Source organism: Neoarius graeffei, chromosome 10 (assembly GCF_027579695.1).
Source record: "Neoarius graeffei isolate fNeoGra1 chromosome 10, fNeoGra1.pri, whole genome shotgun sequence".
Taxonomy (NCBI): domain Eukaryota; kingdom Metazoa; phylum Chordata; class Actinopteri; order Siluriformes; family Ariidae; genus Neoarius; species Neoarius graeffei.
In genome coordinates this window covers 75966409-75980104 of record NC_083578.1, presented here as the reverse complement: position 1 = coordinate 75980104, position 13696 = coordinate 75966409, and the positions used below count along the sequence as shown (strand labels likewise).

At 41.2% G+C, this 13696-nt stretch overlaps 1 protein-coding gene across 1 annotated transcript in view; it reads right to left on the bottom strand.

Annotated features, from left to right (window-relative positions):
- Positions 1–1294: 1294 nt before the first annotated feature.
- Positions 1295–13696, bottom strand: part of fxn (frataxin) — a 29089-nt gene continuing 16687 nt past the window's right edge. The window contains exons 5-6 of the mRNA XM_060932329.1: positions 9086–9183; positions 1295–2254 (exon numbers count right to left, since the gene is read on the bottom strand). Coding sequence (XP_060788312.1) covers positions 2116–2254; positions 9086–9183 — 237 coding nt within the window. The 3' untranslated portion in view covers positions 1295–2115. The remainder of the gene's footprint in view (positions 2255–9085; positions 9184–13696) is intronic.

Here is a 13696-nt window from a genome sequence, read left to right as displayed (position 1 = left end):
CACAGATGAGCTAAAACATTATAACCAGTCACAGATGAAGCAAATAAGAACGTTTGCATGGCAAGATCTGGCATTAGATGGTAAGCAAAGAGTCGTTTCTCATAGTTGACATGTGGGAGAAACAGCAGGTGTGAAGACCTGAGTGACTTTGACAAGGGCCAAATGTTTATAGCCATATGATTGGGTCAGAGTATCTCCAAACAACAAAGCTTATGGGGTGCTCCTGGTCAGCAATGGTGTCTATGTACTGACAGTGGTCCATGGAGGAACAAACCACAACCTGAACATGACAAGGTGCTGGACACCAAAGGTTCAACATACGAGGTCAGTGAAGGACATCTGGTCCAAGGAGTCCTGGTTTCTTTTACATCACATTGAAAGCAGTGTACGTGTGTGCTGTTTACCTGCGTGATCTGGGCAAAGCTCTGCCAGGAAATCCTGGGTCAAGGCACTCCTGTGGACATCAATTTGACACATGCAACCTACCTAAATATGGTTGTGGACCAGGTATACCTCTTAATAATAATAATAATATTCCCTAATGGCAGTGGGCTCTTTCAGCAGGATAATGCACACTGCTATACAACTACACAACGCACATTGGTCAGGAATAGTATGAAGAACATGAGTTCAAGGTGTTGCTCTGGCCTTCAAACTCCCCACATTTCGATCCAATCAAGCATCTGTGGGACGTGCTGGAACAAAAACTCCGATCTGCAGCGGCTCCACCTCACAACTAACAAGACTTAAAGGATCTGCTACAGATGTCTTTGTCTCAGATACTACAGCACCTTCAGAGGTCTTATAGAGTCCATGCTTTGATCGACTGGAGCTGCTCTTTGGCAGAACATGGAGGAACCAACCGCATATTCATCTCATCTCATTATCTCTAGCCACTTTATCCTGTTCTACAGGGTCGCAGGCAAGCTGGAGCCTATCCCAGCTGACTACGGGAGAAAGGCGGGGTACACCCTGGACAAGTCGCCAGGTCATCACAGGGCTGACACATAGACACAGACAACCATTCACACTCACATTCACACCTACGGTCAATTTAGAGTCACCAGTTAACCTAACCTGCATGTCTTTGGACTGTGGGGGAAACCGGAGCACCTGGAGGAAACCCACGCGGACACGGGGAGAACATGCAAACTCCGCACAGAAAGGCCCTCGCCGGTCACGGGGCTCGAACCTGGACCTTCTTGCTGTGAGGCGACAGCGCTAACCACTACACCACCGTGCCGCCACCAACAGCATATTATGCAGGAAAATATTTTTTAGAACATTGCAGGAATTAATAAGACTACAATTTATTAATCATGATCAGGTATTCATCAACAAGATACTGTGCAAACAAAAACTGATGGTTAAAAAAAATTTCAAAGATAAGGATGACTCATAGCTTGAAGTGTACTAACACACGCCCTGGATTTATTTACCCCACGATATATTGAACAAACACCAAACGAGCACCTCGGAGTCAGAAGAGTCAGCTCTGATCAGCACTCCTCCAGCTTTTTTTTCCCCAAATAATCCCCTCCCTCTTCCTCTTTCCAGTCTCGACTGCCTGCATGTCCAGATCTCTAAATTACCAGCACAGACTTAAAAGCCCCAAATGACAAAGATCGCCCTCTTATCTCTTTCGTTGCTGGTGCACTGTTCAAAAATGTTCTCTTTAATTCGAATGGAATTCAGCCAGATTCATTTGCAGGGACTGTCAGAGCACTCTTAACCCTACGCCATAATGAACGAGTGGAGTTTTGAATAGAGAGCAGTGCTTAAAGTGGTTGATGACTACAGCAGAACCATTACTGAATGAACACGTTCTGAATGAACTCCCATGCTACTACGAATTATAATTTGGCCTTAATACTTAAATGAAAGCAGGTGTAGTAAATGCACTTTAAGGGCCGATTTGCAATGCCAAAACGGAACACCTTCAGTACGTTAAGCAGAAAGGAGGAGAGGTCTTTCTCAAGAAGATATAGTAGTACAAGCTGACAAAATATTTCTAATCCCAAAGAGCAGCAAATGGTGAACGTCACATCTGTCCATACATTTCTGTTCCTGATATTAAGAGATGTTTCTTGTGGTTTCTTCATCTTTTGGTCCTTCTCAGGAATGCAGAAGATGCGACAGGTCCATATTTGACTGAAAGATGGCAGAAAACTCTGTCGAGAGCAGATCGTGTAAGGCCATGCCATCGTGGGCGTATACCCAGCGCTCTCCTGTCCAATCGTAACGTTTTGGCCCGCTGCAGGAGGGGGGAAAAAAAAAAAAAGGCAGACTCATGACTAGAAGACAGGACATACCAATATAGGGCTTTGCAGAATAACATTTTCTAAAAAACTGCACTAAATTCATACTCAGGATTGATATTGGAGCCAGCACCAGCTTGAAACACTGGATCTACTGGTGTATAACTGATCTTGCAACCATCAAGTGTTCAAATTTGTCACCATCATGCCTGCGATGTCTTGCATAACTTGGCAACAGAAGCTTGTAGAAGTGACTGAGAATATTAGTATCGAGTATCGCAGGGGTGGGCAATTATTTTTTCCATGGGGCCACATGAGAAACAGAAAATTTTGTGGAGGGCCGAACCAAAAGGCTGAACTAAATTCTGCATAATATTAATTGTATTTCTTTATATAAAGCAGTAAATAACATTGTTTTTACAAGCTGCTAAGACTGGTAAGAGTATGGAAAAAATGAGGTTGCCTTACAAAAAATGTCATTTATTCAATCAAATTTCCCAAAACAATGGTTAACAAAATGTGAACGTTTGTACCATTTTTTTTTCAGTCACATTCACCCCAAAACGCAATAAAGACATCACAGTATTGTCTTTCTACTCCAAATATCAAGCAAGATACATCATATTATAATAATGATGCCCACATTTGTAGTCTAATCACCTCATTTGGTGTTTTTCAGTTTTTTATTTGTTCAGTGAGAGAAATCTCGTCTCTGTTGGTCTTTAACGAGTGCATCAGAGTCAGGTTGAATGTCTGAGGCGGAGATGCGAAGCACAGCTGAGAGATGATCATCAGTCGATTCGGTGTAGGAATCAGATCTACAGATCGGCTCGGGCTCCGGCGCCTGCTGGTGACGTCACGCTACGTGATTGGCTGGACCGTTTGAAGGATGACGTACAAGTTTGTGGTTGGTCTGGACAAATTACGGAAGTAGTTATCGCGGGATTAGGTTTCGTGGGATTTCATGTCATGTTCATGTCGCGCGCATTGCGTTTTTGTTGAACACAACTTCAAAATAAAAGCAATGCATATTCAGTCCATGCATGAGGTAAAATTAGAAAATACGTTTATTTTGTAATTTCTAATTAACCTTACGCGGGCCGGTCAGAATGAACCAAAGGGCCGGATGCGGCCCGCGGGCCGTAAAATGCCCAGGTCTGGAGTATCGGCCCATAGTCAGACCTCTGAAACCAGTACCGTAAGAAAAATGGCAGAAATAGGACCAGTGCATTCCTTTCCTCTTGATATGATATTCCAGCTACACCACCAGGAACTGAATGACTTGCATTAAGTTAGGAATAAAACCTTTAGAAGGATGCAGTTACAAGAAAATAATCAGTGACTAGGGGACGTAATGCAGAATACGTGAAGCAGAGTTAATATTTTGGACACAGGAAACCACGTTCTAGAGTGTTTTATTCCTCTTATACCAAAGCAATTTGTCAGCGCTAACTAGGGATGTTGTTCATAATTCAGGGATCCCAGCAGTAATTGAAAAAAATAGAGGAATGTAAGAAACTATCAGCAGGGGTCAAGGGGGCTGCAAGCCCCCTGAAGCTGTTGAGATTTTAACATTTAAAGATGCTATAGAACACATTTTTTTTACATAGATTTAATATAGAAAAGCAACAGAATTTAACAATAATGTGTATCTATTTGATACCGTATTTTGTAATCAATGACATAAGTGGCAAAAAAAAAATTGTTATTTATAAAAATTAGATGAAAATGTAGCTTTGAAGAATATACTTCTAACCCGGACACTGTTCCGCTATCTCTTTTATGGACGATATCTTTTTTTCCACGACATATTCAGGGCTGTGAAATTGTAAATAAGAAATCCGAGGAAAAGGGGGGGTCTGGGGGGCACAGCCCCCCAGCATAAGCCAGACACCAAGCCATTTTAGGTGTTATATGGAGTATTCTGAGCATTTCCTGCAAGTAAAAAATTGATCTCAACAAGTAAATATTTGACTAGTCTTGGTCTTCATTTTGCCATATAAAATACCTATCAACAGTTTTCGCTTTTAAAATGAAAGATCCATGTAAAATACCTTGAAATATCTAATAAGTGCCTATGTATTTTATCTCTTAATCAAAATAAAAGTAAAAAAAAAATGTGTAAATAACAATTTAAAGAAATGTTAATAGAAGAAAACTTCGATAGGCCTTTCAAAATGACTTTGTGAAAAATCATGCTCGATATTTAAGTGAGAGATACCTGTTGTCTTCCAAATTACACTTAATTCTTGTATTATATCCTGGCTTTTTCCAAGAATCTCTCACAATGTCTCTTGTCTACAGAGCAAAAGTTTAAAAAAAAAAACTAATGTTTCTATTATTTACATCTTTTCTTTTACTTCTGGCTCCTTCTATTCCTCTTTGCATCACTCCCAGCTATTTCTTTCAATTCATCTTTCAGTAAGGCTATTAGTTATTAGTTCTATAGTATTTGCATTCCTCTATTAAAGCTATTTACAAAATGTTCATAGTCTGTCAAACAGCATCTAATGAAAGTCTTTTAATTTTCTTTTCTTTAACACCATCTCTTTCAGTTTTGCAAACTTGTTCTTTCATCTTTTCCTTCAGTCTGTCTGTGTGTTCTTTTCTAGCCCTCTTTGCATCTCTCTCAAACACCTCCTTAGCTTTCCTTTTTGATGGCATCTTAACTATGTCTGATCTTGCAGCCCAAAATATGTTCAAAACCCACCAAAATGCACTCAAAACCGCCCAATTTGGCAACACTGCTCCCGAGTTGCAGTCAAGACGTGTTCCACGCTCAGCTGGCATAAAACTCCGCGAGTCCGGCTGAGCCGCCGGTCTCGTGCAAGGCGATTAAAACCTATGATTAAAACCGACTAGACCCCCCCCAATGATTTTTAATGCAAAAATAGACGTTTTGTGAAGATGATATTTTTCGCGACAGAACTCGTGGAAATTTCACAGCCCTGCATATTGAATCAAGTTCAATGCATTAGAAACAAAAGCACGAACGGAGTTAAAACACATTTTCTAGCAAATGGGCGCAGCCATATTGTTTTCTCGTTCTATCGCGTACAGTCTCGCGGTATTTACATCAATTTAACTTCCGAGTGTTCCCGAATGTCAACGAGAACAAACGAAGCTGACAAAAACCTCGCTAAACAAGCAAACCAAATCAGAACGTATTCTGTTGGTCATTTTACTTAAACATATTTTTAACGGATATACAAGAGATTTAAAAAAAAAAAAAAAACCCACCACTTTGGCTAGAAAAATAGCGGAATTCCGCTAAATAGCGGACGTCTGGGATCCCTGATAATTCATCTTTTAATCGATAAGAAGCATTTTAACTAATTAATACCACCAGTTAAATGGTTAATTAAAAATAAAGAGATAGATAAATGGGTGGGGGGGGACCCCATAAAGTTTGCAGTGTGGTAAACGCGCCGAGAGTATAGAGGGTAAAAGAAATATGGCACTGAAATATGTTAGCAATGTTGCCTCACAGCAAGAAGGTTCTGGGTTCGAGCCCCGTGGTTGACAGGGGCCTTTGTGTGTGGAGTTTATATGTTCTCCCCGTGTCTGCACGGGTTTCCTTCGGGTGCTCCGGTCTCCCCGACAGTCCAAAGACATGCAGGTTAGGCTAATTGGTGGCTCTAAATTGTCCATAGGTGTGAGTGTGAATGGTTGAGAGGAGAAAGCCTCTATACGGTAATAATCCAGTAGAAGGCAACGGGAAACCTCTGCTGTAATGTTCCCTAGAGACTTTGATGGCTGAAGCCGTCAGAGCGGCCACGTCACTATAGCGATATGCCAAAACGGATGGATGGACAGACTATAGCCATATTTGCAGTCGGAGCGAAATGAAATGAGCCAAATGAAGTAATGTTTGGGACCATTTTGACCGAAAAGATAAATGAGGTTATATGCTGAGTAGTGTTGAAATATAGCAGAATGGGCAATGATATAATGGGAAAACTGTCTGTCTCCACCATTAAACAAATCCTCCGATAGCGCTCCTCAGACTGGGACGACTACTACTACTACCATATCGGTCTCAGTCGGGCAAAATGGCAGACTCTCCACTCTTCTCTATCCATCATTAGGGTCCTCAATTTCAATGGTGTCGACCACTCCAGCATCTTAAATCAGACTGGCAGGAATTGCATTCTCTGCTGGCTGACATGGAGGGCAAAGCAAACGTTGGCTGTTGATCATTAAGTCAATTACACATACCCAGTAGCGGAGCTGGTTTTCATTACAGCACTCTCTGTGCTTATACATTAGAAAGTGTACCCACTTACTGTTCATTTTAATAGGCCCGAGTCTTACAATACTTTCCTACACGAGAGACGTAGGCTGCCGGACCTGCCAGTAAAGCACACTTGGCGCTGGAGGATTAAAATGTTTCTTTTGTTAACTGCAAAGCCTGGCAATTTCTTGAGAATTATTTACGCAAGTTACAAATTGCTTGCACTTGAAAATAAATAAACAAACAAATAAAAACAAAGCACTTCTAATTTCTAAAGCATTTTTTGTATCAGTCACTCATCCATTCTAAACAGACCTACGTTTTCTTATCAGTTAACGGTTAATAGTCGATTATGGACTTGACTATCGATGACCCAAAAAAAAAAAATTCCAAAATGGACATCCCTAGCGCTTCATTAAAGAATGGCACTTTTAAAAAAACTTATCCATTTATTGTTACATTTAATGCTGCGGAACATACGTGAAACCATAGACATATAAACATAGACGCCGCATTCTGCGTAGAATCATACGTCATCCTCGGCGCCATATTGGATGTGGCAAAGTGGAGATTCTTCAACCGTCTCTGGTATAGTGTCTAGACAGTAGCCGAGAATAAAAGATGCCTCATTCATGTGCTGCGTTTAACTGTACCAACAGGTTTACCGTCCAAACGAGATCACACGGGATTACCTTTCACAGGTGAGACTGGAAAAATACTTTTCATTGTATTTGGTCATTATAACGTAATTTTACGAACAGATTTTTCTGACTTTGTGGCTAATATGAAGTCTCGCGCATAATAGCCGCTCGGTGAAACCTGTCTCCAAACAACGAAGTATTTCCTTCGTAACTACGCTGATTGTTGTTAGTTGCTTAGCTAACTTTTCACATACTATGTCGGTTTCCCAAAAATAAAGACATGAAAAAGCAGTGGGAGACAGCTGTGCGACGGGAAGGGTTTTCTGCTACTCCGTCATCCATGCTCTGCAGTGAACACTTCAGAACGGAGGATTTTGACAGAACAGGTCAGACAGTCAGGATCAGAGAGGGAGCTGTTCCTTCAGTTTCCCAGCTCATCTCCACCGGGTAGGTGTAGAGTTATAAGCAGTGAGAATTAGATAATACAGTGCCACACTATGATGAATGTTTTTGAACGTATGATGAATGTTTTTAACCTTTCTGAACGTGAAGGAATCAGTGATGTACCGTATTTTGTTTTGGTATGACGTTAGAACCTGGCCGAACTCAGTTTGGCGCTCATTCAGCTCACTTTATTCAACGAGAGTAGGTCTGTGTGGTGACTCAATAAATAAAACAGTACATTTTTATTTTCATTCACTATTTCCAGTTTTTTCACTATTTCCATCATTTATCATACTCAGTCTTGTAGGTTGGTTATTTTGGCCTCAGGTTTTGGTAGCTTGCTACGGTATGCTGACTGATTAGCTTACCTGAGCCATCTATCGCGTATCTGTCGCTAGTTTGCAGTGTACAGGGTATTTCGCACACTATTTATAACCATCACATTAAAAGTTATACGTGTTGTTTTGATGCCTGTTTGTTTCCTAAATATATGAGTGTGTGTCTTAATGGGTGAATAAAAGGCATCGAGTTAAATATTTTTGTAGAAAGGGGCTTTATGAAGTTCAGTCCATTTACTTGCATTGGTTTACGGGGAAGATTTGCCACATACAATATGGTGGACACTCTGATGTATCCCAGCAACGGGGCCACCAGCTCAATGCGGCGTCTATGTTTATATGTCTATGCGTGAAACAAGTTAGCTCTTGTTATCACTTGGAGTGAATGGGGGGGGGGGGGGGGGGGGGGGGGGGCGCTTGTCATGTTACTCAGAGAAAGCCATCCATCCTGAAGCATTTCTCCCATGTCGGGGGGGAATCACAAATTTACCTTGGAGTCTTCACAAGAAAAAAAAAAAAAGGGGGGGGGGGGGGGGTTGACACTGGAGACTCCTTCCAAACATTCTTAATAACCTGCTTCATAAAACTTCACCATATCAGTAATTACACATTTTTAATTACATGTTTTAGTGCTAGCAAAGTCTCTGGGTCCGTTGTTGTTACTATAGAAACAATAACATGTTAGATGGCACACGTTAATATAATGCTGTAGATCATTTTTGGAAGCATTTACATAATCCATCCATCCATTACCTGTAGCCCCTTATCCTGTTCTACAGGGGGGCAAGCTGGAGCCTATCCCAGCTGACTATGGGCGAGAGGCGGGGTACACCCTGGACAAGTCGCCAGGTCATTGCAGGACTGGCACATACCGTAGAGACTGACACATTCACACCTACGGTCAATTTAGAGTCACCAATTAGCCTAACCTGCATGTCTTTGGACTGTGGGGGAAACCGGAGCACCCGGAGGAAACCCACGCAGACACGGGGAGAACATGCAAACTCCGCACAGAAAGGCCATCGTTGGCCACTGGGCTCGAACCCAGAACCTTCTTGCGGTGAGGCGACAGCGCTAACCGCTACACCGCCTATTTTCCCCAATTCTTTTCTAAAAACAGAGAGAAACAGGCTGAGCTTTGGACAGAAAATAAAAAGCAGAGACGCTTGCCTTGTAGGAGAGGAGAGCCAAATCTGTCTGTTCGGTGTTTGTTTATTGATGACGTAAGTGCCATGGTCACCTCCTACTTTCACAGTCAGGACACCACTCTGTGGAGAGCAGAAAGATGATGAAGCTAAGGGTTGGTTCAGGAATACTTTCCCTCACGGTCCTGCTCATTTATTCAATTCTCCTGTACAACACACAATACAAGATGACAAATTACTTTCAGCATCTATTACATTTCTTGTAATTAACATCATTGCTCATGGTGCCTTCAGGCGATCTGTCGAAACCCTGGTCGATCTTGTGGCTCCAAGATTCCTGATGAACCCATTTCCATTCTCACCTGTGGAGACCCTTGATTAAAAGAGAATTTTCTTTGGGAAAAAGGATTAAGATTTAGTTGTCTCCTCACATCCTTGAGGCGAAAATTCAACGAAGTGATCGAATTTTAGGAAGGACTGATCACATCATTTCCAGTTAGTGCCATACAACAGCCAGGAAAAGAAAGACACACGTGTGTGTGTGTGTGTATAAAAGAGGTGCTTATGCTTAAACATGGTCTCCTACTGCTATCTGGATGAAGAAAGTGAGAAAGGGAAGCTGAAACGAGAACATGGGATTGCGTGATTTTAAAACTGACAGCATTATTAGGTCATCCTGCTACAGGTGACATGCCACGACAGAACCGAGGATCTAGCACCTTTCATATCATAGACAACAGCAGTGCGAGTTGGCTATGATGGGGACGTTGGGAGACGTGAGTGCAGAATCTCACTCCTCCGCAGGGAAGCTGACAGGAGCCTCCATCTCTGACATTTATCTGGAAGAGCAGGAGAGAGGAAAAAGGGTGCGAACGACCAATCAACCTGTTAGCATGGCACAGACACATCACACTTCCACCAGCCACTGAAATAGACCAAGGTGTAAACAAGTGTGTATTAGGAGTACACATGTTCACACAGCTTGTTTAGTTTGCTTCATATCTCTCTGGCAGGTCTCACGATGGCTCCACTCTGTGGAATCAATCTTACTGTGCCCCCGATACACAAGGTGTCCCTCAAGGTTCGGCTCTCAGTCCGTGTCACTTCATCATCTTAGACAAATTTGGCAACGTGGTCTAGTTTTCACAGTCATGGAGATGACACTCGCATCCATGTCAATCACACAGGCCCTTCACATCACTGACAGAATATGTCCATGATTTCAAATTAATATGAATATTCTTTTCGCACCAATTTATAAGTTCATGATGTGATTGTTTCAATTTAAAAAGAAGTGTGCCCTGGATACAAATTTTCTTTGCATCTGTAAAATCTGATTTATTAATATTTAATTATCAGCAGACGCCCTTTACCTTTATTATTAAGAAATTTGAACTTTTTTTTAAACAATAACTGTATATTTAGGCCAATTCCTTGTTTCGAAACTGTTTCTCAAGCATGCCCTCTCTCAATGACCAATTCCCATCAAGTCTTTCAGCCAAGTCTTACAGCAGATTCAAAATAAAAGTCCCTGTGGCTCACTTGCCATAGCACCAACAGGATTCCAAAATAAAAGTCCCTTCTTTGACCAGATTCTCCTTGATCATCATGGAGGAGGAAGAGCTCCCATACTGAATTGCATAGCATCTCATGGCATTGTATTGCATTGTGTAAAATTAAATCATGTCAAATCGCACTGCATTGCAACAGGGGTGAACTGTACTGTGTGTATTGTATGAAGTCACTTCATATATTCAGTACCAGCCAAAAGTTTGGACACACCTTCTAATTTAATGGTTTTTATTTTATTAAGACACGCCATGTCTTAAAGTAAATGATGGATGTTGTTTCTCTTTACTTAGTTGAGCGGTTCTTGAGACAATATTATGGATTACTACAGTTGTGCAGAAGGGCTGTTTACTGTATTTCTATTATTTACTATCTGATCTCAAACGCATTAAGAAGGCAAGAAATGGCACTAATTAACCTTTGACGAGGCACGGCTGTTCATTGAAAAGCATTCCTGGTGACTACCTCATATAGCTAGTTAAAGGAGTACGCCACCCCCAGGTGAAATTGAGTCAGTCCCTGCAGTCCCTCGAGTTGGATGAGTGAGCCAAAGCATTTTGTAGCCGACCCAGCCATTGCCCTGATCTAGAAACGCCCCGGTTAGCTTAGCTTAGTCGCTGTAATCCGGTGTGTCCAGCTAGCATGTCGTTGCAAAAGTGAATCAAATAACTCAAGATTTTTTATAATTATTTCTCATGACCTGTACATTCACATCGAGTACACATATCAATGCAAATTAACACGAAGGGATTTACTAGACCAATTTATATCTGGAACTATTTTCGGCCACAGCACAGGCAAAGCACCGCTGCAGGCGCAAAGACACCACGCAGCACCTGAAAACCCTCAACTTCCGTCAATACACCAGCATGACTACTAAATTCTCTGCTACTAGCAGTGTTGCCAGATACTGCTGACGTTTTCCAGCCCAAAATATGTTCAAAACCCACCAAAATGGACTTGAAACCGCCCAATCTGGCAACACTGGTTACTAGGCTGACACTGACAGGTGCTGCGTGGTGTCTTTGCGCCTGCAGCGGTGCTTTGCCTGTGCTGTGGCTGAAAATAGTTCCAGATATAAATTGGTCTAGTAAATCCTTTCGTGTTAATTTGCATTGATATGTGTACTCGATGTGAATGTACAGGTCATGAGAAATAATTATAAAAAATCTTGAGTTATTTGATTCACTTTTGCAACGACAATGCTAGCTGGACACGCCGGATTACAGCGACTACGCTAAGCTAAAGCTAACCGGGGCGTTTCTAGATCAGGGCAATGGCTACAAAACGCTTTGGCTCACTCATCCAACTCTAGGGACTGCAGGGACTGACTCAATTTCACCTGGGGGTGGCGTACTCCTTTAAGATCATTCCAATCGTGTGCAAAGCGTCATCAAGGTGAACGCTGGCTACACTGAAGAATCCAAAATAAAAACGTTTCATGACACTTTTTTGTACATGCAAATGATGTACACCTTTGATTATTTGAATGATCCATCATACAAGTCCATGTGAATGAGCAGTTACAATAGAAACGCTAACATGCTCAAATGACTGCATCAACATAAACCTGTGATTTACTTTACAGCCTGAACTACTGTCAGAGCTGCTGCTTTAGCAAATTAATCAACTTTCTGAGCAATAAGACTCAAGAATTCAACAGTACTGTGGTATAAGCACTTATTTTGTCAAACAAGAATTCAAAACTGGGAAAAAAAAAAACAAAACAAAACCACAAGCGTGCTCTGAGAGCACAATAATCCCCCGCTGGCAACTACGCCAGAACACTGATAAAATGCGTCTGAATTTAACAAAATTACAATATGCATATTACCAACATAACAAAGAATCCTGTCAAGTTTCATGAAATTCCTCCAAAAATTGCGAGGAGTTGATTTCAGAAGGTGAGCGCCCTTCCCGGAACGGATGGACGTCGCCATGACATAATCCCCCTTCGCCCTTTTGGCCAGTGGGGGATAAAAACTTTTTGCCAGATTACATGAAATTCCTCCAAAAATTGTGAGGGAAGTTGATTTCAGAAAGCAAGCACACCTTGATGAAATTGCCAAAGTTTGTTAATAATCAAGGGCATAACTCTGATAAAAATTTGTCCAAATTAAACGAAATTTCAGTGTGTGTATAACTGTCATACAACGAAGCCTTCTGCCAAGTTTGGTGAAATTCCTCCATAAATTGTGAGAGGAGTTGATTTCAGAAGAACGTACACCCTCATGAAATTGCAAAAGTTCTTTAATCAAGGGTCAAAACTCTGGTAAAATTTTCACAAACTAAATTAAAATCGCAATAGGCGTATTACCGTCATATAACAAGGCCTTTTGCCAAGCTTCGAGAAATTCATCCAAAAATTGTGAGAGGAGTTGATGTCAGAAGGTGAGCACACTTTCATAAAATTGTGAAAGTACAAGATTGTTAATCAAGGGCTGTAACTCTGGTAAAATGCGACCGAATTGAACAAAATTACAATGTGTGTACTACCGACATATAACAAGGCCATTTCCCAAGTTTGGTGAAATTTCTCCACAAATTGTGAGAGGAGTTGATTTCAGAAGGAAAACACACTCACGAAATTATCAAATTATAATTTTGTTAATCAAGGACTTGTAACTCTGGTAAAATGCGACTGAATTTAACGAAATTGCTATATACGTATTAACGAGCTTCAACAAAGAATCCTGCCAAGTTTTGTGAAATTCCTCCAAAAATTGTGAGAGGAGTTGATTTCAGAAGGTGAGCGCCCTTCCCAGGACAGACGGATGGACAGACAGACAGACAGACAGACAGACATCACCATGACATAATCCCCATTCGGGCCTTTCAGCCAGCAGGAGATAAAAACAACTATATGATATGGAATCAATGTCTTATAGATTAAAATCAAAACAAAAACAGAATATTTTTGTTCAAGTACATGACAGCATTTTCAATAGCCATCTTATGCTTTCCACACAGGCTTGGATAAAAAAAATAAATAAATAAAATAAATAAATAAACTTTTTTTTTTCCTTAGCCATCGAAGGAGCTCAATTTTGACCTTTTACACACGGGT